Raw genomic sequence first — 22,725 nt, forward strand, 5'->3', positions numbered from 1 at the left:
GTCTCTCAGACACCTCTCCTAGCTCACATCACTGGCACAGTCTCATCTCCCGGGGCTTCCAGTTCTGTCTGTGTCTGCCTTTCTCTCTCACACACCTCTCCTAGCTCACATCGCTGGCACAGTCTCACCTCCCGGGGCTTCCAGTTCTGTCTGTGTCTGCCTGTGTCTCTCACACACCTCTCCTAGCTCACATCGCTGGCACAGTCTCACCTCCCGGGGCTTCCAGTTCTGTCTGTGTCTGCCTGTGTCTCTCACACACCTCTCCTAGCTCACATCTCTGGCACAGTCTCACCTCCCAGGGCTTCCAGTTCTGTCTGTGTCTGCCTGTGTCTCTCACACACCTCTCCTAGCTCACATCGCTGGCACAGTCTCACCTCCCGGGGCTTCCATTTCTGTCTGTGTCTGCCTGTCTCTCACACACCTCTCCTAGCTCACATCGCTGGCACAGTCTCATCTCCCGGGGCTTCCAGTTCTTCCTGTGTCTCTCACACACCTCTCCTAGCTCACATCGCTGGCACAGTCTCACCTCCCGGGGCTTCCATTTCTGTCTGTGTCTGCCTGTCTCTCACACACCTCTCCCAGCTCACATCGCTGGCACAGTCTCACCTCCCGGGGCTTCCAGTTCTGTCTGTGTCTGCCTGTCTCTCACACACCTCTCCTAGCTCACATCGCTGGCACAGTCTCATCTCCCGGGGCTTCCAGTTCTTCCTGTGTCTCTCACACACCTCTCCTAGCTCACATCGCTGGCACAGTCTCACCTCCCGGGGCTTCCATTTCTGTCTGTGTCTGCCTGTCTCTCACACACCTCTCCCAGCTCACATCGCTGGCACAGTCTCACCTCCCGGGGCTTCCAGTTCTGTCTGTGTCTGCCTGTCTCTCTCGCACACCTCTCCTAGCTCACATCGCTGGCACAGTCTCACCTCCCGGGGCTTCCAGTTCTGCCTGTGTCTCTCACACACCTCTCCTAGCTCACATCTCTGGCACAGTCTCACCTCCCAGGGCTTCCAGTTCTGTCTGTGTCTGCCTGTGTCTCTCACACACCTCTCCTAGCTCACATCGCTGGTACAGCCTCATCTCCCGGGGCATCCAGTTCTGTCTGTGTCTGCCTGTGTCTCTCACACACCTCTCCTAGCTCACATCGCTGGCACAGTCTCATCTCCCGGGGCTTCCAGTTCTGTTTGTGTCTGCCTGTGTCTCCCACACACCTCTCCTAGCTCACATCGCTGGCACAGTCTCATCTCCCGGGGCTTCCAGTTCTGCCTGTGTCTGCCTGTGTCTCTCACGCCTCTCCTAGTTCACATCGCTGGCACAGTCTCACCTCCCAGGGCTTCCAGTTCTGGCTGTGTCTCTCACACACCTCTCCTAGCTCACATCGCTGGCACAGTCTCACCTCCCGGGGCTTCCAGTTCTGTCTGTGTCTGCCTGTGTCTCTCACACACCTCTCCTAGCTCACATCGCTGGCACAGTCTCATCTCCCGAGGCTTCCAGTTCTGTCTGTGTCTCTCACACACCTCTCCTAGCTCACATCGCTGGCATAGTCTCATCTCCCGGGGCTTCCAGTTCTGTCTGTGTCTGCCTGTGTCTCTCACACCTCTCCTAGCTCACATCGCTGGCACAGTCTCATCTCCCGGGGCTTCCAGTTCTGTCTGTGTCTGCCTGTGTCTCTCACGCCTCTCCTAGTTCACATCGCTGGCACAGTCTCACCTCCCAGGGCTTCCAGTTCTGGCTGTGTCTCTCACACACCTCTCCTAGCTCACATCTCTGGCACAGTCTCACCTCCCAGGGCTTCCAGTTCTGTCTGTGTCTGCCTGTGTCTCTCACACACCTCTCCTAGCTCACATCGCTGGTACAGCCTCATCTCCCGGGGCATCCAGTTCTGTCTGTGTCTGCCTGTGTCTCTCACACACCTCTCCTAGCTCACATCGCTGGCACAGTCTCATCTCCCGGGGCTTCCAGTTCTGCCTGTGTCTGCCTGTGTCTCTCACGCCTCTCCTAGTTCACATCGCTGGCACAGTCTCATCTCCCGGGGCTTCCAGTTCTTCCTGTGTCTCTCACACACCTCTCCTAGCTCACATCGCTGGCACAGTCTCATCTCCCGAGGCTTCCAGTTCTGTCTGTGTCTCTCACACACCTCTCCTAGCTCACATCGCTGGCATAGTCTCATCTCCCGGGGCTTCCAGTTCTGTCTGTGTCTGCCTGTGTCTCTCACACCTCTCCTAGCTCACATCGCTGGCACAGTCTCATCTCCCGGGGCTTCCAGTTCTGTCTGTGTCTGCCTGTGTCTCTCACGCCTCTCCTAGTTCACATCGCTGGCACAGTCTCACCTCCCAGGGCTTCCAGTTCTGGCTGTGTCTCTCACACACCTCTCCTAGCTCACATCTCTGGCACAGTCTCACCTCCCAGGGCTTCCAGTTCTGTCTGTGTCTGCCTGTGTCTCTCACACACCTCTCCTAGCTCACATCGCTGGTACAGCCTCATCTCCCGGGGCATCCAGTTCTGTCTGTGTCTGCCTGTGTCTCTCACACACCTCTCCTAGCTCACATCGCTGGCACAGTCTCATCTCCCGGGGCTTCCAGTTCTGCCTGTGTCTGCCTGTGTCTCTCACGCCTCTCCTAGTTCACATCGCTGGCACAGTCTCATCTCCCGGGGCTTCCAGTTCTTCCTGTGTCTCTCAGACACCTCTCCTAGCTCACATCGCTGGCACAGTCTCATCTCCCGGGGCTTCCAGTTCTGCCTGTGTCTCTCAGACACCTCTCCTAGCTCACATCACTGGCACAGTCTCATCTCCCGGGGCTTCCAGTTCTGTCTGTGTCTGCCTTTCTCTCTCACACACCTCTCCTAGCTCACATCGCTGGCACAGTCTCACCTCCCGGGGCTTCCAGTTCTGTCTGTGTCTGCCTGTGTCTCTCACACACCTCTCCTAGCTCACATCGCTGGCACAGTCTCACCTCCCGGGGCTTCCAGTTCTGTCTGTGTCTGCCTGTGTCTCTCACACACCTCTCCTAGCTCACATCTCTGGCACAGTCTCACCTCCCAGGGCTTCCAGTTCTGTCTGTGTCTGCCTGTGTCTCTCACACACCTCTCCTAGCTCACATCGCTGGCACAGTCTCACCTCCCGGGGCTTCCATTTCTGTCTGTGTCTGCCTGTCTCTCACACACCTCTCCTAGCTCACATCGCTGGCACAGTCTCATCTCCCGGGGCTTCCAGTTCTTCCTGTGTCTCTCACACACCTCTCCTAGCTCACATCGCTGGCACAGTCTCACCTCCCGGGGCTTCCATTTCTGTCTGTGTTTGCCTGTCTCTCACACACCTCTCCCAGCTCACATCGCTGGCACAGTCTCACCTCCCGGGGCTTCCAGTTCTGTCTGTGTCTGCCTGTCTCTCACACACCTCTCCTAGCTCACATCGCTGGCACAGTCTCATCTCCCGGGGCTTCCAGTTCTTCCTGTGTCTCTCACACACCTCTCCTAGCTCACATCGCTGGCACAGTCTCACCTCCCGGGGCTTCCATTTCTGTCTGTGTCTGCCTGTCTCTCACACACCTCTCCCAGCTCACATCGCTGGCACAGTCTCACCTCCCGGGGCTTCCAGTTCTGTCTGTGTCTGCCTGTCTCTCTCGCACACCTCTCCTAGCTCACATCGCTGGCACAGTCTCACCTCCCGGGGCTTCCAGTTCTGCCTGTGTCTCTCACACACCTCTCCTAGCTCACATCTCTGGCACAGTCTCACCTCCCAGGGCTTCCAGTTCTGTCTGTGTCTGCCTGTGTCTCTCACACACCTCTCCTAGCTCACATCGCTGGTACAGCCTCATCTCCCGGGGCATCCAGTTCTGTCTGTGTCTGCCTGTGTCTCTCACACACCTCTCCTAGCTCACATCGCTGGCACAGTCTCATCTCCCGGGGCTTCCAGTTCTGTTTGTGTCTGCCTGTGTCTCCCACACACCTCTCCTAGCTCACATCGCTGGCACAGTCTCATCTCCCGGGGCTTCCAGTTCTGCCTGTGTCTGCCTGTGTCTCTCACGCCTCTCCTAGTTCACATCGCTGGCACAGTCTCACCTCCCAGGGCTTCCAGTTCTGGCTGTGTCTCTCACACACCTCTCCTAGCTCACATCGCTGGCACAGTCTCACCTCCCGGGGCTTCCAGTTCTGTCTGTGTCTGCCTGTGTCTCTCACACACCTCTCCTAGCTCACATCGCTGGCACAGTCTCATCTCCCGAGGCTTCCAGTTCTGTCTGTGTCTCTCACACACCTCTCCTAGCTCACATCGCTGGCATAGTGTCATCTCCCGGGGCTTCCAGTTCTGTCTGTGTCTGCCTGTGTCTCTCACACCTCTCCTAGCTCACATCGCTGGCACAGTCTCATCTCCCGGGGCTTCCAGTTCTGTCTGTGTCTGCCTGTGTCTCTCACACACCTCTCCTAGCTCACATCGCTGGCACAGTCTCACCTCCCAGGGCTTCCAGTTCTGCCTGTGTCTCTCACACACCTCTCCTAGCTCACATCGCTGGCACAGTCTCATCTCCCGGGGCTTCCAGTTCTGCCTGTGTCTCTCAGACACCTCTCCTAGCTCACATCACTGGCACAGTCTCATCTCCCGGGGCTTCCAGTTCTGTCTGTGTCTGCCTTTCTCTCTCACACACCTCTCCTAGCTCACATCGCTGGCACAGTCTCACCTCCCGGGGCTTCCAGTTCTGTCTGTGTCTGCCTGTGTCTCTCACACACCTCTCCTAGCTCACATCGCTGGCACAGTCTCACCTCCCGGGGCTTCCAGTTCTGTCTGTGTCTGCCTGTGTCTCTCACACACCTCTCCTAGCTCACATCTCTGGCACAGTCTCACCTCCCAGGGCTTCCAGTTCTGTCTGTGTCTGCCTGTGTCTCTCACACACCTCTCCTAGCTCACATCGCTGGCACAGTCTCACCTCCCGGGGCTTCCATTTCTGTCTGTGTCTGCCTGTCTCTCACACACCTCTCCTAGCTCACATCGCTGGCACAGTCTCATCTCCCGGGGCTTCCAGTTCTTCCTGTGTCTCTCACACACCTCTCCTAGCTCACATCGCTGGCACAGTCTCACCTCCCGGGGCTTCCATTTCTGTCTGTGTCTGCCTGTCTCTCACACACCTCTCCCAGCTCACATCGCTGGCACAGTCTCACCTCCCGGGGCTTCCAGTTCTGTCTGTGTCTGCCTGTCTCTCTCACACACCTCTCCTAGCTCACATCGCTGGCACAGTCTCACCTCCCGGGGCTTCCAGTTCTGCCTGTGTCTCTCACACACCTCTCCTAGCTCACATCTCTGGCACAGTCTCACCTCCCAGGGCTTCCAGTTCTGTCTGTGTCTGCCTGTGTCTCTCACACACCTCTCCTAGCTCACATCGCTGGTACAGCCTCATCTCCCGGGGCTTCAATTTCTGTCTGTGTCTGCCTGTCTCTCACACACCTCTCCTAGCTCACATCGCTGGCACAGTCTCATCTCCCGGGGCTTCCAGTTCTTCCTGTGTCTCTCACACACCTCTCCTAGCTCACATCGCTGGCACAGTCTCACCTTCCGTGGCTTCCATTTCTGTCTGTGTCTGCCTGTCTCTCACACACCTCTCCTAGCTCACATCGCTGGCACAGTCTCACCTCCCGGGGCTTCCAGTTCTGTCTGTGTCTGCCTGTCTCTCTCGCACACCTCTCCTAGCTCACATCGCTGGCACAGTCTCACCTCCCGGGGCTTCCAGTTCTGCCTGTGTCTCTCACACACCTCTCCTAGCTCACATCTCTGGCACAGTCTCACCTCCCAGGGCTTCCAGTTCTGTCTGTGTCTGCCTGTGTCTCTCACACACCTCTCCTAGCTCACATCGCTGGTACAGCCTCATCTCCCGGGGCATCCAGTTCTGTCTGTGTCTGCCTGTGTCTCTCACACACCTCTCCTAGCTCACATCGCTGGCACAGTCTCATCTCCCGGGGCTTCCAGTTCTGTTTGTGTCTGCCTGTGTCTCCCACACACCTCTCCTAGCTCACATCGCTGGCACAGTCTCATCTCCCGGGGCTTCCAGTTCTGCCTGTGTCTGCCTGTGTCTCTCACGCCTCTCCTAGTTCACATCGCTGGCACAGTCTCATCTCCCGGGGCTTCCAGTTCTTCCTGTGTCTCTCAGACACCTCTCCTAGCTCACATCGCTGGCACAGTCTCACCTCCCGGGGCTTCCAGTTCTGTCTGTGTCTGCCTGTGTCTCTCACACACCTCTCCTAGCTCACATCGCTGGCACAGTCTCATCTCCCGAGGCTTCCAGTTCTGTCTGTGTCTCTCACACACCTCTCCTAGCTCACATCGCTGGCATAGTCTCATCTCCCGGGGCTTCCAGTTCTGTCTGTGTCTGCCTGTGTCTCTCACACCTCTCCTAGCTCACATCGCTGGCACAGTCTCATCTCCCGGGGCTTCCAGTTCTGTCTGTGTCTGCCTGTGTCTCTCACACACCTCTCCTAGCTCACATCGCTGGCACAGTCTCACCTCCCAGGGCTTCCAGTTCTGGCTGTGTCTCTCACACACCTCTCCTAGCTCACATCGCTGGCACAGTCTCATCTCCCGGGGCTTCCAGTTCTGCCTGTGTCTCTCAGACACCTCTCCTAGCTCACATCACTGGCACAGTCTCATCTCCCGGGGCTTCCAGTTCTGTCTGTGTCTGCCTTTCTCTCTCACACACCTCTCCTAGCTCACATCGCTGGCACAGTCTCACCTCCCGGGGCTTCCAGTTCTGTCTGTGTCTGCCTGTGTCTCTCACACACCTCTCCTAGCTCACATCGCTGGCACAGTCTCACCTCCCGGGGCTTCCAGTTCTGTCTGTGTCTGCCTGTGTCTCTCACACACCTCTCCTAGCTCACATCGCTGGCACAGTCTCATCTCCCGGGGCTTCCAGTTCTGTCTGTGTCTGCCTGTGTCCCTCACACACCCCTCCTAGCTCACATCGCTGGCACAGTCTCATCTCCCGGGGCTTCCAGTTCTGCCTGTGTCTGCCTGTGTCTCTCACACACCCCTCCTAGCTCACATCGCTGGCACAGTCTCACCTCCCGGGGCTTCCAGTTCTGCCTGTGTCTGCCTGTGTCTCTCACACCTCTCCTAGTTCACATCGCTGGCACAGTCTCCTCTCCCGGGGCTTCCAATTCTGTCTGTGTCTGCCTGTGTCTCTCACACACCTCTCCTAGCTCACATCGCTGGCACAGTCTCATCTCCCGGGGCTTCCAGTTCTGTCTGTGCCTGCCTGTGTCTCTCACACCTCTCCTAGCTCACATCGCTGGCACAGTCTCACCTCCCGGGGCTTCCAGTTCTCTCTGTGTCTGCCTGTGTCTCTCTCACACACCTCTCCTAGCTCACATCTCTGGTACAGCCTCATCTCCCGGGGCTTCCAGTTCTGTCAGTGTCTGCCTGTGTCTCTCACACACCTCTCCTAGCTCACATCGCTGGCACAGTCTCATCTCCCGGGGCTTCCAGTTCTGTCTGTGTCTGCCTGTGTCTCTCACACACCTCTCCTAGCTCACATCTCTGGTACAGCCTCATCTCCCGGGGCTTCCAGTTCTGTCTGTGTCTGCCTGTGTCTCTCACACACCTCTCCTAGCTCACATCGCTGGCACAGTCTCATCTCCCGGGGCTTCCAGTTCTGTCTGTGTCTGCCTGTGTCTCTCACACACCTCTCCTAGCTCACATCGCTGGCACAGTCTCATCTCCCGGGGCTTCCAGTTCTGCCTGTGTCTCTCACACACCTCTCCTAGCTCACATCGCTGGCACAGTCTCATCTCCCGGGGCTTCCAGTTCTGCCTGTGTCTGCCTGTGTCTCTCACACACCTCTCCTAGCTCACATCGCTGGCACAGTCTCATCTCCCGGGGCTTCCAGTTCTGCCTGTGTCTCTCACACACCTCTCCTAGCTCACATCGCTGGCACAGTCTCACCTCCCGGGGCTTCCAGTTCTGTCTGTGTCTGCCTGTTTGTATTTCCAGGCTGTGGGCGCTCATTCTGTACTGGCTCAGGGTCTGTCTCTGCTTGGGGTTATTTACCTTCAGTAGGTAGGGTGCCAGAGTGTATTCTCTCTGTAAGCTCTGATCACATGGTCACATACTGTTCCTTCCTTATTGGGGGTTTGAGGTGGTACAGCTGCCTCCTTATTGCATCGCGCGCTCTGCGGCTTCTCCTTCAGTGTATTTATGGGCAGGATGAAGTGATGAACAAAATAAAGCGCAAACCCTTATATCATTAAGTAAATAATGTGCTAGTTATATGTGAAATATTATTAACCAATATATCCCATAAGATACAGCGATGTGCTTATAACCGGGGGCTGCCAGATACCTGCGATTTTCCAGCCGCAGTAAAACGGGGGGCGACTAATGGGGAGCAATGGGGAGCAAACTGGGGGAGTAAGTGACAATATAAGTGGTGACAATACAGCTGTGCAATTATTACTGCAGAGCAAACACATCGCTGGTCTCCGCAGCAGGTTCCTCCGTGCAGCTGAGTAATGGATCCCGTGTCCTTGTATGTGACACATCGCTGGTCTCCGCAGCAGGTTCCTCCGTGCAGCTGAGTAATGGATCCCGTGTCCTTGTATGTGACACATCGCTGGTCTCCGCAGCAGGTTCCTCTGTGCAGCTGAGTAATGGATCCCGTGTCCTTGTATGTGACACATCGCTGGTCTCCGCAGCAGGTTCCTCCGTGCAGCTGAGTAATGGATCCCGTGTCCTTGTATGTGACACATCACTGGTCTCCGCAGCAGGTTCCTCTGTGCAGCTGAGTAATGGATCCCGTGTCCTTGTATGTGACACATCGCTGGTCTCCGCAGCAGGTTCCTCCGTGCAGCTGAGTAATGGATCCCGTGTCCTTGTATGTGACACATCGCTGGTCTCCGCAGCAGGTTCCTCCGTGCAGCTGAGTAATGGATCCCGTGTCCTTGTATGTGACACATCGCTGGTCTCCGCAGCAGGTTCCTCTGTGCAGCTGAGTAATGGATCCCGTGTCCTTGTATGTGACATCGCTGGTCTCCGCAGCAGGTTCCTCCGTGCAGCTGAGTAATGGATCCCGTGTCCTTGTATGTGACACATCGCTGGTCTCCGCAGCAGGTTCCTCCGTGCAGCTGAGTAATGGATCCCGTGTCCTTGTATGTGACACATCGCTGGTCTCCGCAGCAGGTTCCTCCGTGCAGCTGAGTAATGGATCCCGTGTCCTTGTATGTGACACATCGCTGGTCTCCGCAGCAGGTTCCTCCGTGCAGCTGAGTAATGGATCCCGTGTCCTTGTATGTGACACATCGCTGGTCTCCGCAGCAGGTTCCTCCGTGCAGCTGAGTAATGGTTCCCGTGTCCTTGTATGTGACACATCGCTGGTCTCCGCAGCAGGTTCCTCCGTGCAGCTGAGTAATGGATCCCGTGTCCTTGTATGTGACACATCGCTGGTCTCCGCAGCAGGTTCCTCCGTGCAGCTGAGTAATGGATCCCGTGTCCTTGTATGTGACAGAGCGCTGGTCTCCGCAGCAGGTTCCTCCGTGCAGCTGAGTAATGGATCCCGTGTCCTTGTATGTGACACATCGCTGGTCTCCGCAGCAGGTTCCTCCGTGCAGCTGAGTAATGGATCCCGTGTCCTTGTATGTGACACATCGCTGGTCTCCGCAGCAGGTTCCTCCGTGCAGCTGAGTAATGGATCCCGTGTCCTTGTATGTGACACATCGCTGGTCTCCGCAGCAGGTTCCTCCGTGCAGCTGAGTAATGGATCCCGTGTCCTTGTATGTGACACATCGCTGGTCTCCGCAGCAGGTTCCTCCGTGCAGCTGAGTAATGGATCCCGTGTCCTTGTATGTGACAGAGCGCTGGTCTCCGCAGCAGGTTCCTCCGTGCAGCTGAGTAATGGATCCCGTGTCCTTGTATGTGACACATCGCTGGTCTCCGCAGCAGGTTCCTCCGTGCAGCTGAGTAATGGATCCCGTGTCCTTGTATGTGACACATCGCTGGTCTCCGCAGCAGGTTCCTCCGTGCAGCTGAGTAATGGATCCCGTGTCCTTGTATGTGACACATCGCTGGTCTCCACAGCAGGTTCCTCCGTGCAGCTGAGTAATGGATCCCGTGTCCTTGTATGTGACACATCGCTGGTCTCCGCAGCAGGTTCCTCTGTGCAGCTGAGTAATGGATCCCGTGTCCTTGTATGTGACATCGCTGGTCTCCGCAGCAGGTTCCTCCGTGCAGCTGAGTAATGGATCCCGTGTCCTTGTATGTGACACATCGCTGGTCTCCGCAGCAGGTTCCTCCGTGCAGCTGAGTAATGGATTCCGTGTCCTTGTATGTGACACATCGCTGGTCTCCGCAGCAGGTTCCTCCGTGCAGCTGAGTAATGGATCCCGTGTCCTTGTATGTGACACATCGCTGGTCTCCGCAGCAGGTTCCTCCGTGCAGCTGAGTAATGGATCCCGTGTCCTTGTATGTGACACATCGCTGGTCTCCGCAGCAGGTTCCTCCGTGCAGCTGAGTAATGGATCCCGTGTCCTTGTATGTGACACATCGCTGGTCTCCGCAGCAGGTTCCTCCGTGCAGCTGAGTAATGGATCCCGTGTCCTTGTATGTGACACATCGCTGGTCTCCGCAGCAGGTTCCTCCGTGCAGCTGAGTAATGGATCCCGTGTCCTTGTATGTGACACATCGCTGGTCTCCGCAGCAGGTTCCTCCGTGCAGCTGAGTAATGGATCCCGTGTCCTTGTATGTGTATGTACACGGGATCCATTACTCAGCTGCACGGAGGAACCTGCTGCGGAGACCAGCGATGTGTCACATACAAGGACACGGGATCCATTACTCAGCTGCACGGAGGAACCTGCTGCGGAGACCAGCGCTCTGTCACATACAAGGACACGGGATCCATTACTCAGCTGCACGGAGGAACCTGCTACGGAGACCAGCGATGTGTCACATACAAGGACACGGGATCCATTACTCGGCTGCACGGAGGAACCTGCTGCGGAGACCAGCGATGTGTCACATACAAGGACACGGGATCCATTACTCAGCTGCACGGAGGAACCTGCTGCGGAGACCAGCGATGTGTCACATACAAGGACACGGGATCCATTACTCAGCTGCACGGAGGAACCTGCTGCGGAGACCAGCGATGTGTCACATACAAGGACACGGGATCCATTACTCAGCTGCACAGAGGAACCTGCTGCGGAGACCAGCGATGTGTCACATACAAGGACACGGGATCCATTACTCAGCTGCACGGAGGAACCTGCTGCGGAGACCAGCGATGTGTCACATACAAGGACACGGGATCCATTACTCAGCTGCACGGAGGAACCTGCTGCGGAGACCAGCGATGTGTCACATACAAGGACACGGGATCCATTACTCAGCTGCACAGAGGAACCTGCTGCGGAAACCAGCGATGTGTCACATACAAGGACACGGGATCCATTACTCAGCTGCACGGAGGAACCTGCTGCGGAGACCAGCGCTATGTCACATACAAGGACACGGGATCCATTACTCAGCTGCACGGAGGAACCTGCTGCGGAGACCAGCGATGTGTCACATACAAGGACACGGGATCCATTACTCAGCTGCACGGAGGAACCTGCTGCGGAGACCAGCGATGTGTCACATACAAGGACACGGGATCCATTACTCAGCTGCACGGAGGAACCTGCTGCGGAGACCAGCGATGTGTCACATACAAGGACACGGGATCCATTACTCAGCTGCACGGAGGAACCTGCTGCGGAGACCAGCGATGTGTCACATACAAGGACACGGGATCCATTACTCAGCTGCACGGAGGAACCTGCTGCGGAGACCAGCGATGTGTCACATACAAGGACACGGGATCCATTACTCAGCTGCACGGAGGAACCTGCTGCGGAGACCAGCGCTGTGTCACATACAAGGACACGGGATCCATTACTCAGCTGCACGGAGGAACCTGCTGCGGAGACCAGCGATGTGTCACATACAAGGACACGGGATCCATTACTCAGCTGCACGGAGGAACCTGCTGCGGAGACCAGCGATGTGTCACATACAAGGACACGGGATCCATTACTCAGCTGCACGAAGGAACCTGCTGCGGAGACCAGCGCTGTGTTTGCTCTGCAGTAATAATTGCACAGTTTCCCTGATGAGCTGTTTGTTAGACCGAGGTATGTGTAGTTACATAGTTACATAGTAGATGAGGTTGAAAAAAGACATACGTCCATCAAGTTCAACCTATGCTAAATTTAGACAACCGATACTTTATCCTATATCTATACTTATTGATCCAGAGGAAGGCAAACAAAAAACCCCCAGATAGCCCGCTGGGCATTGTCATTCAGTGGGAATTGTGATTGGTTGGATGTTTTTTAGATTTTTTCTAGAATACCATTGTTCTGGTTTTGTCGCACAGAGAGTGCCAGGTCTGGCTGAATGTTTGTAGTATAGCCAGGTTCTGTGGGAGGACCTGTCCTGTTGGTGACAGAAGGAGCAGATCTACCTGCGTATAGTAGAAACTTAATATATCTCTCTCTCCTCGCCCCTCATCTCTCTCTCCTCGCCCTCGTCTCTCTCTCTCTCCTCACCCCTCTCGTCTCTCTCTCTCTCTCCTCACCCCTCTCGTCTCTCTCTCCTCGGCCCTCTCGTCTCTCTCCTCGCCCCTCATCTCTCTCTCTCCTCGCCCCTCATCTCTCTCTCTCTCCTCGCCCTCGTCTCTCTCTCCTCACCCCTCTCGTCTCTCTCTCTCCTCACCCCTCTCGTCTCTCTCCTCGCCCCTCATCTCTCTCTCTCCTTGCCCCTCATCTCTCTCTCTCTCCTCGCCCTCGTCTCTCTCTCCTCACCCCTCTCGTCTCTCTCTCTCTCCTCACCCCTCTCGTCTCTCTCTCCTCACCCCTCTCGTCTTTCTCTCTCCTCGCCCCTCTCGTCTCTCTCTCCTCGCCCCTCTCGTCTCTCTCCTCGCCCCTCTCGTCTCTCTCCTCGCCCCTCTCGTCTCTCTCCTCGCCCCTCTCGTCTCTCTCCTCGCCCCTCTCGTCTCTCTCCTCGCCCCTCTCGTCTCTCTCCTCGCCCCTCTCGTCTCTCTCCTCGCCCCTCTCGTCTCTCTCCTCCCATCTCGTCTCTCTCTCCTCTCCCCTCTCGTCTTTCTCTCTCTCTCCTCGCCCCTCTCGCCTTTCTCCTCTCTCTCTCCTCGCCCCTCTCGTCTTTCTCTCTCCTCGCCCCTCTTGTCTTTCTCTCTCTCCTCGCCCCTCTCGTTTTTCTCTCCTCTCCCCTCTCGTCTTTCTCTCCTCTCCCCTCTCGTCTTTCTCTCTCCTCTCCCCTCTCGTCTTTCTCTCTCTCCTCACCCCTCTCGTCTTTCTCTCTCTCCTCACCCCTCTCGTCTTTCTCTCTCTCCTCACCCCTCTCGTCTTTCTCTCTCTCCTCACCCCTCTCGTCTTTCTCTCTCTCCTCACCCCTCTCGTCTTTCTCTCTCTCCTCACCCCTCTCGTCTTTCTCTCTCTCCTCACCCCTCTCGTCTTTCTCTCTCTCCTCACCCCTCTCGTCTTTCTCTCTCTCCTCACCCCTCTCGTCTTTCTCTCTCTCCTCACCCCTCTCGTCTTTCTCTCTCTCCTCACCCCTTTCGTCTTTCTCTCCTCACCCCTCTCGTCTCTCTCTCCTCGTCTCTCTCGCGTCTTTCTCTCTCCTTGCCCTCATCTCTCTCGCCCTCGTCTCTCGTCTTTTTCTCTCTCTCCTCGCCCCTCTCGTCTTTCTCTCTCTCTCCTCGCCCCTCTCTTCTTTCTCTCTCCTCGCCCCTCTCGTCTCTCTCTCTCCTCGCCCCTCTCGTCTTTCTCTCTCCTCGCCCCTCTCGTCTCTCTCTCTCTCTCTCCTCGCCCCTCTCGTCTTTCTCTCTCCTCGCCCCTCTCGTCTCTCTCTCTCTCCTCGCCCCTCTCATCTTTCTCTCTCCTCGCCCTCTCATCTTTCTCTCTCCTCGCCCTCTCTCGCCTTTCTCCTCTCCCCTCGCCTTTCTCCTCTCCCCTCGCCCCTCTCGCCTTTCTCCTCTCCCCTTTCCCCTCGCCCTCTCTCGCCTTTCTCCTCTCCCCTCGCCCCCTCTCGCCTTTCTCCTCTCCCCTCGCCTTTCTCCTCTCCCCTCCTCTCGCCTTTCTCCTCTCCCCTCGCCTTTCTCCTCTCCCCTTGCCTTTCTCCTCTCCTCTCGCCTTTCTCCTCGCCCCTCTCGCCTTTCTCCTCGCCCCTCTCGCCTTTCTCCTCTCCCCTCGCCCTCTCTCGCCTTTCTCCTCTCCCCTCGCCCCCTCTCGCCTTTCTCCTCTCCCCTCGCCTTTCTCCTCTCCTTTCGCCCCTCTCGCCTTTCTCTCAGTGGGGGAGGATGGTAGTGAGCACACTCAGCGGATCTGCTTGGAGTTGCCTCGTGTGGATGCCGTGTTCGTGGGAACTGGGGACCTGTTTGCTGCGATGCTTCTGGCTTGGACGCACCATCACCCCAATAACTTCAAGGTGACCCCAACGCTCCCATGAATGATCCCCTCAGACCCAGCTCTCAGAGGAGCGCCTAACCCTTCCCCCTCAGGACCTACCATCCCACCACCCCTCTCCTGCAGGAGAACCCCTCGCCTACACTCTTGATCTTCAAGACCACCCCAATTCGTCCCACTCCCCCCTGAGAGGAACCCCTGATCCCTCCCTCCAGGTCTCCCCACTTCCTGATCTCCTGCCCCCTCCCCTGAGTGACCCTGTCTGACCCTGTGTTACAGCTGGCCTATGAGAAAACCATCTCCGCCATGCAGCATGTCCTGCAGAGAACGATACGCAGCGCCCGTGGTGAGTGCGGAGCAGCCGGGGGACGCTCGTGCTCATTGGGTCTCTTTGCAGTGCTCTGATTGTGCTGTGGGAGGGGCCTGCTCTGATTGGCTGTTAGCGCTGTGGGATGGGCTTGCTCTGATTGGCTGTTAGCGCTGTGGGAGGGGTTTGCTTTCCACTGTCTGATGGTCCGTCTCTCCGCAGCTCTTGCCGGCCCAGGTGTGAGACCTTCATCCTCCCAGCTGGAGCTCAGGATGATCCAGAGCAAAAGGGACATAGAGACCCCGGAGCTGATTGTAACGGGCACCGTGTTATAGGGGGGGTGACGGAGGCCCCCAGAGCCAACACAGAGACTTCTCCCTTCTACCCAATGCACCCCCTTTCTCATTCTCCCGGGACCAGTGCGGGGACCTCCCACCCAATTCACAGAGATCCTCAGGACCATTGTGGGAAACACCACCCAGGGCACAGAGACCACTAATCCAAGGCACAAAGACCCCCGCAAACACACAACTAACGCACAGACCCATAGACTGTAAAGTGTGCTGGGAACATGGCCCATCTCTCCATAATTAATCTGAGCTCCGTCTGTGAGATGTCACCACCCCCCGGGGGAGCCTCGTCTGTGAGATGTCACCACCCCCCCCCCCCCGGGAGCCCCGTCTGTGAGCTGTCACCACCCCCCCGGGGGAGCCCCGCCTGTGAGCTGTCACCACCCCCCGGGGGAGCCTCGTCTGTGAGATGTCACCACCCCCCGGGGGAGCCCCGTCTGTGAGATGTCACCACCCCCCGGGTTGAGCCCCGTCTGTGAGATGTCACCCCCCCCCCGGGGGAGCCCCGTCTGAGATGTCACCACCCCCCGGGGGAGCCCCGTCTGTGAGATGTCACCACCCCCCCGGGGGAGTCCCGTCTGAGATGTCACCCCCCCCCCAGGGGAGCCCCGTCTGTGAGATGTCACCACCCCCCGGGGGAGCCTCGTCTGTGAGATGTCACCAGCCCCCGGGGGAGCCCCGTCTGTGAGATGTCACCACCCCCCGGGGGAGCCCCGTCTGTGAGATGTCACCAGCATGGTCATTCCTTTGGGTTTTACTTGTCTCAGGAGGTCATTGAAGTGTCCCTTTCCACCGTCCAGCACAGCACAGCCCCTGCATCCTGTCTGCGCACTGCGCATAGCATCGCTCTGCGCGGCTTTCCGTACTGGTTCTGCGGGGAAAGGGTTTGGGAGGCCGTCCCCCGGCTCCGTCATCGTCATCTTCTGTAAAACCCGCCAAAAGTTTTCTGTTCTCTAAAAATGTCAGATTACTGTGTTTTGTAATCTCTACGTCCGGTGTCCAGTGTCCTGTGTGTGTCCGGTGTCCTCTGTGTGTGTCCGGTGTCCTGTAAGAGTCCGGTGTCCTGTGTGTGTCCGGTGTCCTCTGTGTGTGTCCGGTGTCCTCTGTGTGTGTCCTCTGTGTGTGTCCGGTGTCCGGTGTCCTCTGTGTGTCCGGTGTCCTCTGTGTGTCCGGTGTCCTCTGTGTGTCCGGTGTCCTCTGTGTGTGTCCGGTGTCCGGTGTCCTCTGTGTGTCCGGTGTCCTCTGTGTGTCCGGTGTCCAGTATCCTGTGAGAGTCCGGTGTCCTCTGTGTGTGTCCGGTGTCCTCTGTGTGTGTCCGGTGTCCTCTGTGTGTGTCCGGTGTCCTCTGTGTGTGTCCGGTGTCCTGTGTGTGTCCGGTGTCCTCTGTGTGTGTCCGGTGTCCTGTGTGTGTCCGGTGTCCAGTGTCCTGTGTGTGTCCGGTGTCCTGTGTGTGTCCGGTGTCCTGTGTGTGTCCGGTGTCCTGTGTGTGTCCGGTGTCCTCTGTGTGTCCGGTGTCCTCTGTGTGTCCGGTGTTCTCTGTGTGTCCGGTGTCCTCTGTGTGTCCGGTGTCCTCTGTGTGTGCACTGCGCATAGCATCGCTCTGCGCGGCTTTCCGTACTGGTTCTGCGGGGAAAGGGTTTGGGAGGCCGTCCCCCGGCTCCGTCATCGTCTTCTTCTGTAAAACCCGCCAAAAGTTTTCTGTTCTCTAAAAATGTCAGATTACTGTGTTTTGTAATCTCTACGTCCGGTGTCCAGTGTCCTGTGTGTGTCCGGTGTCCTCTGTGTGTGTCCGGTGTCCTGTGTGTGTCCGGTGTCCTCTGTGTGTGTCCGGTGTCCTGTGTGTGTCCGGTGTCCTCTGTGTGTGTCCGGTGTCCTCTGTGTGTGTCCGGTGTCCTGTGTGTGTCCGGTGTCCTGTGTGTGTCCGGTGTCCTCTGTGTGTCCGGTGTCCTCTGTGTGTGTCCGGTGTCCTCTGTGTGTGTCCGGTGTCCTGTGTGTGTCCGGTGTCCTCTGTGTGTGTCCGGTGTCCTCTGTGTGTCCGGTGTCCTCTGTGTGTGTCCGGTGTCCTCTGTGTGTCCGGTGTCCTCTGTGTGTCCGGTGTCCTCTGTGTGTCCGGTGTCCTCTGTGTGTGTCCGGTGTCCTCTGTGTGTGTCCGGTGTCCGGTGTCCTCTGTGTGTCCGGTGTCCTCTGTGTGTCCGGTGTCCTCTGTGTGTGTCCGGTGTCCTCTGTGTGTCCGGTGTCCTCTGTGTGTCCGGTGTCCTCTGTGTGTGTCCGGTGTCCTCTGTGTGTGTGTCCGGTGTCCTGTGTGTGTGTCCGGTGTCCTGTGTGTGTGTCCGGTGTCCTGTGTCCGGTGTCCTCTGTGTGTGTCCGGTGTCCGGTGTCCTCTGTGTGTCCGGTGTCCTCTGTGTGTCCGGTGTCCTCTGTGTGTGTCCGGTGTCCTCTGTGTGTGTGTCCGGTGTCCTGTGTGTGTGTCCGGTGTCCTCTGTGTGTGTCCGGTGTCCTCTGTGTGTGTGTCCGGTGTCCTGTGTGTGTGTCCGGTGTCCTGTGTGTGTGTCCGGTGTCCTGTGTCCGGTGTCCTCTGTGTGTGTCCGGTGTCCTCTGTGTGTGTCCGGTGTCCTGTGTGTGTGTCCGGTGTCCTGTGTGTGTGTCCGGTGTCCTCTGTGTGTGTCCGGTGTCCTCTGTGTGTGTCCGGTGTCCTGTGTGTGTGTCCGGTGTCCTGTGTGTGTGTCCGGTGTCCTGTGTGGGTGTCCTGTGTCCTGTGTGGGTGTCCTGTGTGTGTGTCCGGTGTCCTGTGTGGGTGTCCTGTGTCGTGTGTGTCCGGTGTCCTGTGTGTGTGTCCGGTGTCCTGTGTGTGTGTCCGGTGTCCTGTGTGTGTGTCCGGTGTCCTGTGTGTGTGTCCGGTGTCCTGTGTGTGTGTCCGGTGTCCTGTGTGTGTGTCCGGTGTCCTGTGTGTGTGTCCGGTGTCCTCTGTGTGTCCGGTGTCCTCTGTGTGTGTCCGGTGTCCTGTGTGTGTGTCCGGTGTCCTCTGTGTGTGTCCGGTGTCCTGTGTGTGTGTGTCCGGTGTCCTGTGTGTGTGTCCGGTGTCGTGTGTGTCCTGTGTCGTGTGTCCGGTGTCCTCTGTGTGTGTCCGGTGTCCTGTGTGTGTGTCCTGTGTGTGTCCGGTGTCCTGTGTGTGTGTCCGATGTCGTGTGTGTCCGATGTCGTGTGTGTCCTGTGTGTGTGTCCGGTGTCCTGTGTGTGTGTCCGGTGTCCTGTGTGTGTGTCCGGTGTCCTCTGTGTGTCCGGTGTCCTCTGTGTGTGTCCGGTGTCCTGTGTGTGTGTCCGGTGTCCTCTGTGTGTGTGTGTCCGGTGTCCTGTGTGTGTGTGTCCGGTGTCCTGTGTGTGTGTCCGGTGTCGTGTGTGTCCTGTGTCGTGTGTCCGGTGTCCTCTGTGTGTGTCCGGTGTCCTGTGTGTGTGTCCTGTGTGTGTGTGTCCGGTGTCCTGTGTGTGTGTCCGATGTCGTGTGTGTCCGATGTCGTGTGTGTCCTGTGTCCTGTGTGTGTGTCCGGTGTCCTGTGTGTGTGTCCGGTGTCCTGTGTGTGTGTCCGGTGTCCTGTGTGTGTGTCCGGTGTCCTGTGTGTGTGTCCGGTGTCCTGTGTCCTGTGTCCTGTGTGTGTGTCCGGTGTCCTGTGTGTGTGTCCGGTGTCCTGTGTGTCCGGTGTCCTGTGTGTGTGTCCGGTGTCCTGTGTGTCCGGTGTCCTGTGTGTGTGTCCGGTGTCCTGTGTGTCCGGTGTCCTGTGTGTGTGTGTCCGGTGTCCTGTGTGTGTGTGTGTCCGGTGTCCTGTGTGTGTGTCCGGTGTCCTCTGTGTGTGCGCGGTGTGACGGGTTGCAGTCCCCGGCGTGTGCGCGGTGTGACGGGTTGCAGTCCCCGGCGTGTGCGCGGTGTGACGGGTTGCAGTCCCACTATCCTCTGTCACCGTCTCCCCCCCCCCCCGCTCAGAAGAATGGCAGGAAATATTGATACTGAAATAAAGTTTAAATGATCGTGTCTTCCGTGTCCAGAACTGACCCCGAACACGTCATTGTCATTAGTACTCGCTGGACACTCACACTCACACACTCTCACACACTCTCACACACACTCACACACTGTGTGCCAGTGAGGCCAGCACTGCATCTCAGAGTGACGCAGAGGAGCGCGACACATTACCATGCAGAGCACGCCGCGCCACGCGACACATTATGCAGAGCACGCAGTGCAGCATTACATTACGCTTCTTGTGTTTGGCAATCACAACTTTGGAGCGACTAGAAGACGCCCCAATGAAGAAACGATGATCCGTGCGTTTGTGAAGAAATGTGCGTCCTCGGGAACCGATCACTTTATCAGCAGCTTCAGAACCAGACTCCGGGGAAATAGCGCCTCGTTATTCATCATATTAAACCTCTACAACACAATCCCAGACTTAAGCGCTCAGAAATCGGGCTACGGATTTATCTTCTGGCACTCTAAAGGTTAACAGGCCCTGGGGTAGTCACATGTCACAGAGAGCCCAGGGGGTGTAATACATCGCCACGGGAAGATATTCCAGTGGAGGTAATACATCGCCACGGGAAGATATTCCAGGGGAGGTAATACATCGCCACGGGAAGATATTCCAGTGGAGGTAATACATCGCCACGCGAAGATATCCCAGGGGAGGTAATACATCGCCACGGGAAGATATCCCAGGGGAGGTAATACATCGCCACGGGAAGACATTCCAGGGGAGGTAATACATCGCCGCGGGAAGATATACCAGGGGAGGTAATACATCGCCACGGGAAGATATTCCAGGGGAGGTAATTCATCGCCACGGGAAGATATTTCAGGGGAGGTAATACATCGCCACGGGAAGATATCCCAGGGGGGTAATACATCGCCACGGGAAGATATCCCAGGGGGGGTAATACATCGCCACGGGAAGATATCCCAGGGGAGATAATACATCGCCACGGGAAGATATTCCAGGGGAGGTAATACATCGCCACGGGAAGATATTCCAGGGGAGGTAATACATTGCCACGGGAAGATATTCCAGGGGAGCTAATACATTGCCACGGGAAGATATTCCAGGGGAGGTAATACATCGCCACGGGAAGATATTCCAGGGGAGGTAATACATCGCCACGGGAAGATATTCCAGGGGAGGTAATACATCGCCACGGGAAGATATTCCAGGGGAGGTAATACATCGCCACGGGAAGATATTACAGGGGAGGTAATACATCGCCACGGGAAGATATTCCAGGACGGGTAATACATCGCCACGGGAAGATATTCCAGGGGAGGTAATACATCGCCACGGGAAGATATTCCAGGGGAGGTAATACATCGCCACGGGAAGATATTCCAGGGGAGGTAATACATTGCCACGGGAAGATATTCCAGGGGAGCTAATACATTGCCACGGGAAGATATTCCAGGGGAGGTAATACATCGCCACGGGAAAATATTCCAGGGGAGGTAATACATTGCCACGGGAAGATATTCCAGGGGAGGTAATACATCGCCACGGGAAGATATTACAGGGGAGGTAATACATCGCTACGGGAAGATATTCCAGGACGGGTAATACATCGCCACGGGAAGATATTCCAGGGGAGGTAATACATCGCCACGGAAAGATGTCCCAGGGGAGGTAATACATCGCCACGGGAAGATATTCCAGGGGACGTAATACATCGCCACGGGAAGATATCCCACGGGAGGTAATACATCGCCACGGGAAGATATTCCTGGGGAGGTAATACATCGCCACGGGAAGATATTCCAGGGGAGGTAATACATCGCCACGGGAAGATATTCCAGGGGAGGTAATACATCGCCACGGGAAAATATTCCAGGGGAGGTAATACATCGCCACGGGAAGACATTCCAGGGGAGGTAATACATCGCCACGGGAAGACATTCCAGGGGAGGTAATACATCGCCACGGGAAGATATTCCAGGGGAGGTTATACATCGCCACGGGAAGATATTCTAGGGGAGGTAATACATCGCCACGGGAAGATATTCCAGGGGAGGTAATACATCGCCACGGGAAGACATTCCAGGGGAGGAAATACATCGCCACGGGAAGACATTCCAGGGGAGGTAATACATCGCCACGGGAAGACATTCCAGGGGAGGTAATACATCGCCACGGGAAGATATCCCAGGGGAGGTTATACATCGCCACGGGAAGATATCCCAGGGGAGGTAATACATCGCCACGGGAAGATATCCCAGGGGAGGTAATGCATCGCCACGGGAAGATATTCCAGGGGAGGTAATGCATCGCCACGGGAAGATATTCCAGGGGGGGTAATACATCGCCACGGGAAGATATTCCAGGGGGGGTAATACATCGCCACGGGAAGATATTCAAGGGGGGGTAATACATCGCCACGGGAAGATATTCCAGGGGAGGTAATACATCGCCACGGGAAGATATTCCAGGGGAGGTAATACATCGCCACGGGAAGATATTCCAGGGGAGGTAATTCATCGCCACGGGAAGATATTTCAGGGGAGGTAATACATCGCCACGTGAAGATATCCCAGGGGGGTAATACATCGCCACGGGAAGATATCCCAGGGGGGGTAATACATCGCCACGGGAAGATATCCCAGGGGAGGTAATACATCGCCACGGGAAGATATTCCAGGGGAGGTAATACATCGCCACGGGAAGATATTCCAGGGGAGGTAATACATTGCCACGGGAAGATATTCCAGGGGAGCTAATACATTGCCACGGGAAGATATTCCAGGGGAGGTAATACATCGCCACGGGAAGATATTCCAGGGGAGGTAATACATCGCCACGGGAAGATATTCCAGGGGAGGTAATACATCGCCACGGGAAGATATTCCAGGGGAGGTAATACATCGCCACGGGAAGATATTCCAGGACGGGTAATACATCGCCACGGGAAGATATTCCAGGGGAGGTAATACATCGCCACGGGAAGATATTCCAGGGGAGGTAATACATCGCCACGGGAAGATATTCCAGGGGAGGTAATACATTGCCACGGGAAGATATTCCAGGGGAGCTAATACATCGCCACGGGAAGATATTCCAGGGGAGGTAATACATCGCTACGGGAAGATATTCCAGGACGGGTAATACATCGCCACGGGAAGATATTCCAGGGGAGGTAATACATCGCCACGGGAAGATATTACAGGGGAGGTAATACATCGCCACGGGAAGATATTCCAGGGGAGGTAATACATCGCCACGGAAAGATGTCCCAGGGGAGGTAATACATCGCCACGGGAAGATATTCCAGGGGAGGTAATACATCGCCACGGGAAAATATTCCAGGGGAGGTAATACATCGCCACGGGAAGACATTCCAGGGGAGGTAATACATCGCCACGGGAAGATATTCCAGGGGAGGTAATACATCGCCACGGGAAGATATTCCAGGGGAGGTTATACATCGCCACGGGAAGATATTCTAGGGGAGGTAATACATCGCCACGGGAAGACATTCCAGGGGAGGTAATACATCGCCACGGGAAGACATTCCAGGGGAGGTAATACATCGCCACGGGAAGATATTCCAGGGGAGGTTATACATCGCCACGGGAAGATATTCTAGGGGAGGTAATACATCGCCACGGGA

At 56.6% G+C, this 22,725-nt stretch overlaps 1 protein-coding gene across 1 annotated transcript in view; it reads left to right on the top strand.

Moving 5' to 3' along the window:
- LOC142486204 (pyridoxal kinase-like) overlaps positions 1 to 19,108 on the top strand; it is a 46,981-nt gene extending 27,873 nt beyond the window's left edge. The window contains exons 2-4 of the mRNA XM_075584843.1: positions 14,319 to 14,455; positions 14,713 to 14,779; positions 14,963 to 19,108. Of these exons, the coding sequence (XP_075440958.1) occupies positions 14,319 to 14,455; positions 14,713 to 14,779; positions 14,963 to 15,075 (317 nt within the window). The 3' untranslated portion in view covers positions 15,076 to 19,108. The remainder of the gene's footprint in view (positions 1 to 14,318; positions 14,456 to 14,712; positions 14,780 to 14,962) is intronic.
- The last annotated feature ends 3,617 nt before the right edge of the window (positions 19,109 to 22,725 follow it).

Source organism: Ascaphus truei, unplaced genomic scaffold (genome assembly GCF_040206685.1).
Source record: "Ascaphus truei isolate aAscTru1 unplaced genomic scaffold, aAscTru1.hap1 HAP1_SCAFFOLD_779, whole genome shotgun sequence".
Lineage (NCBI taxonomy): Eukaryota > Metazoa > Chordata > Amphibia > Anura > Ascaphidae > Ascaphus > Ascaphus truei.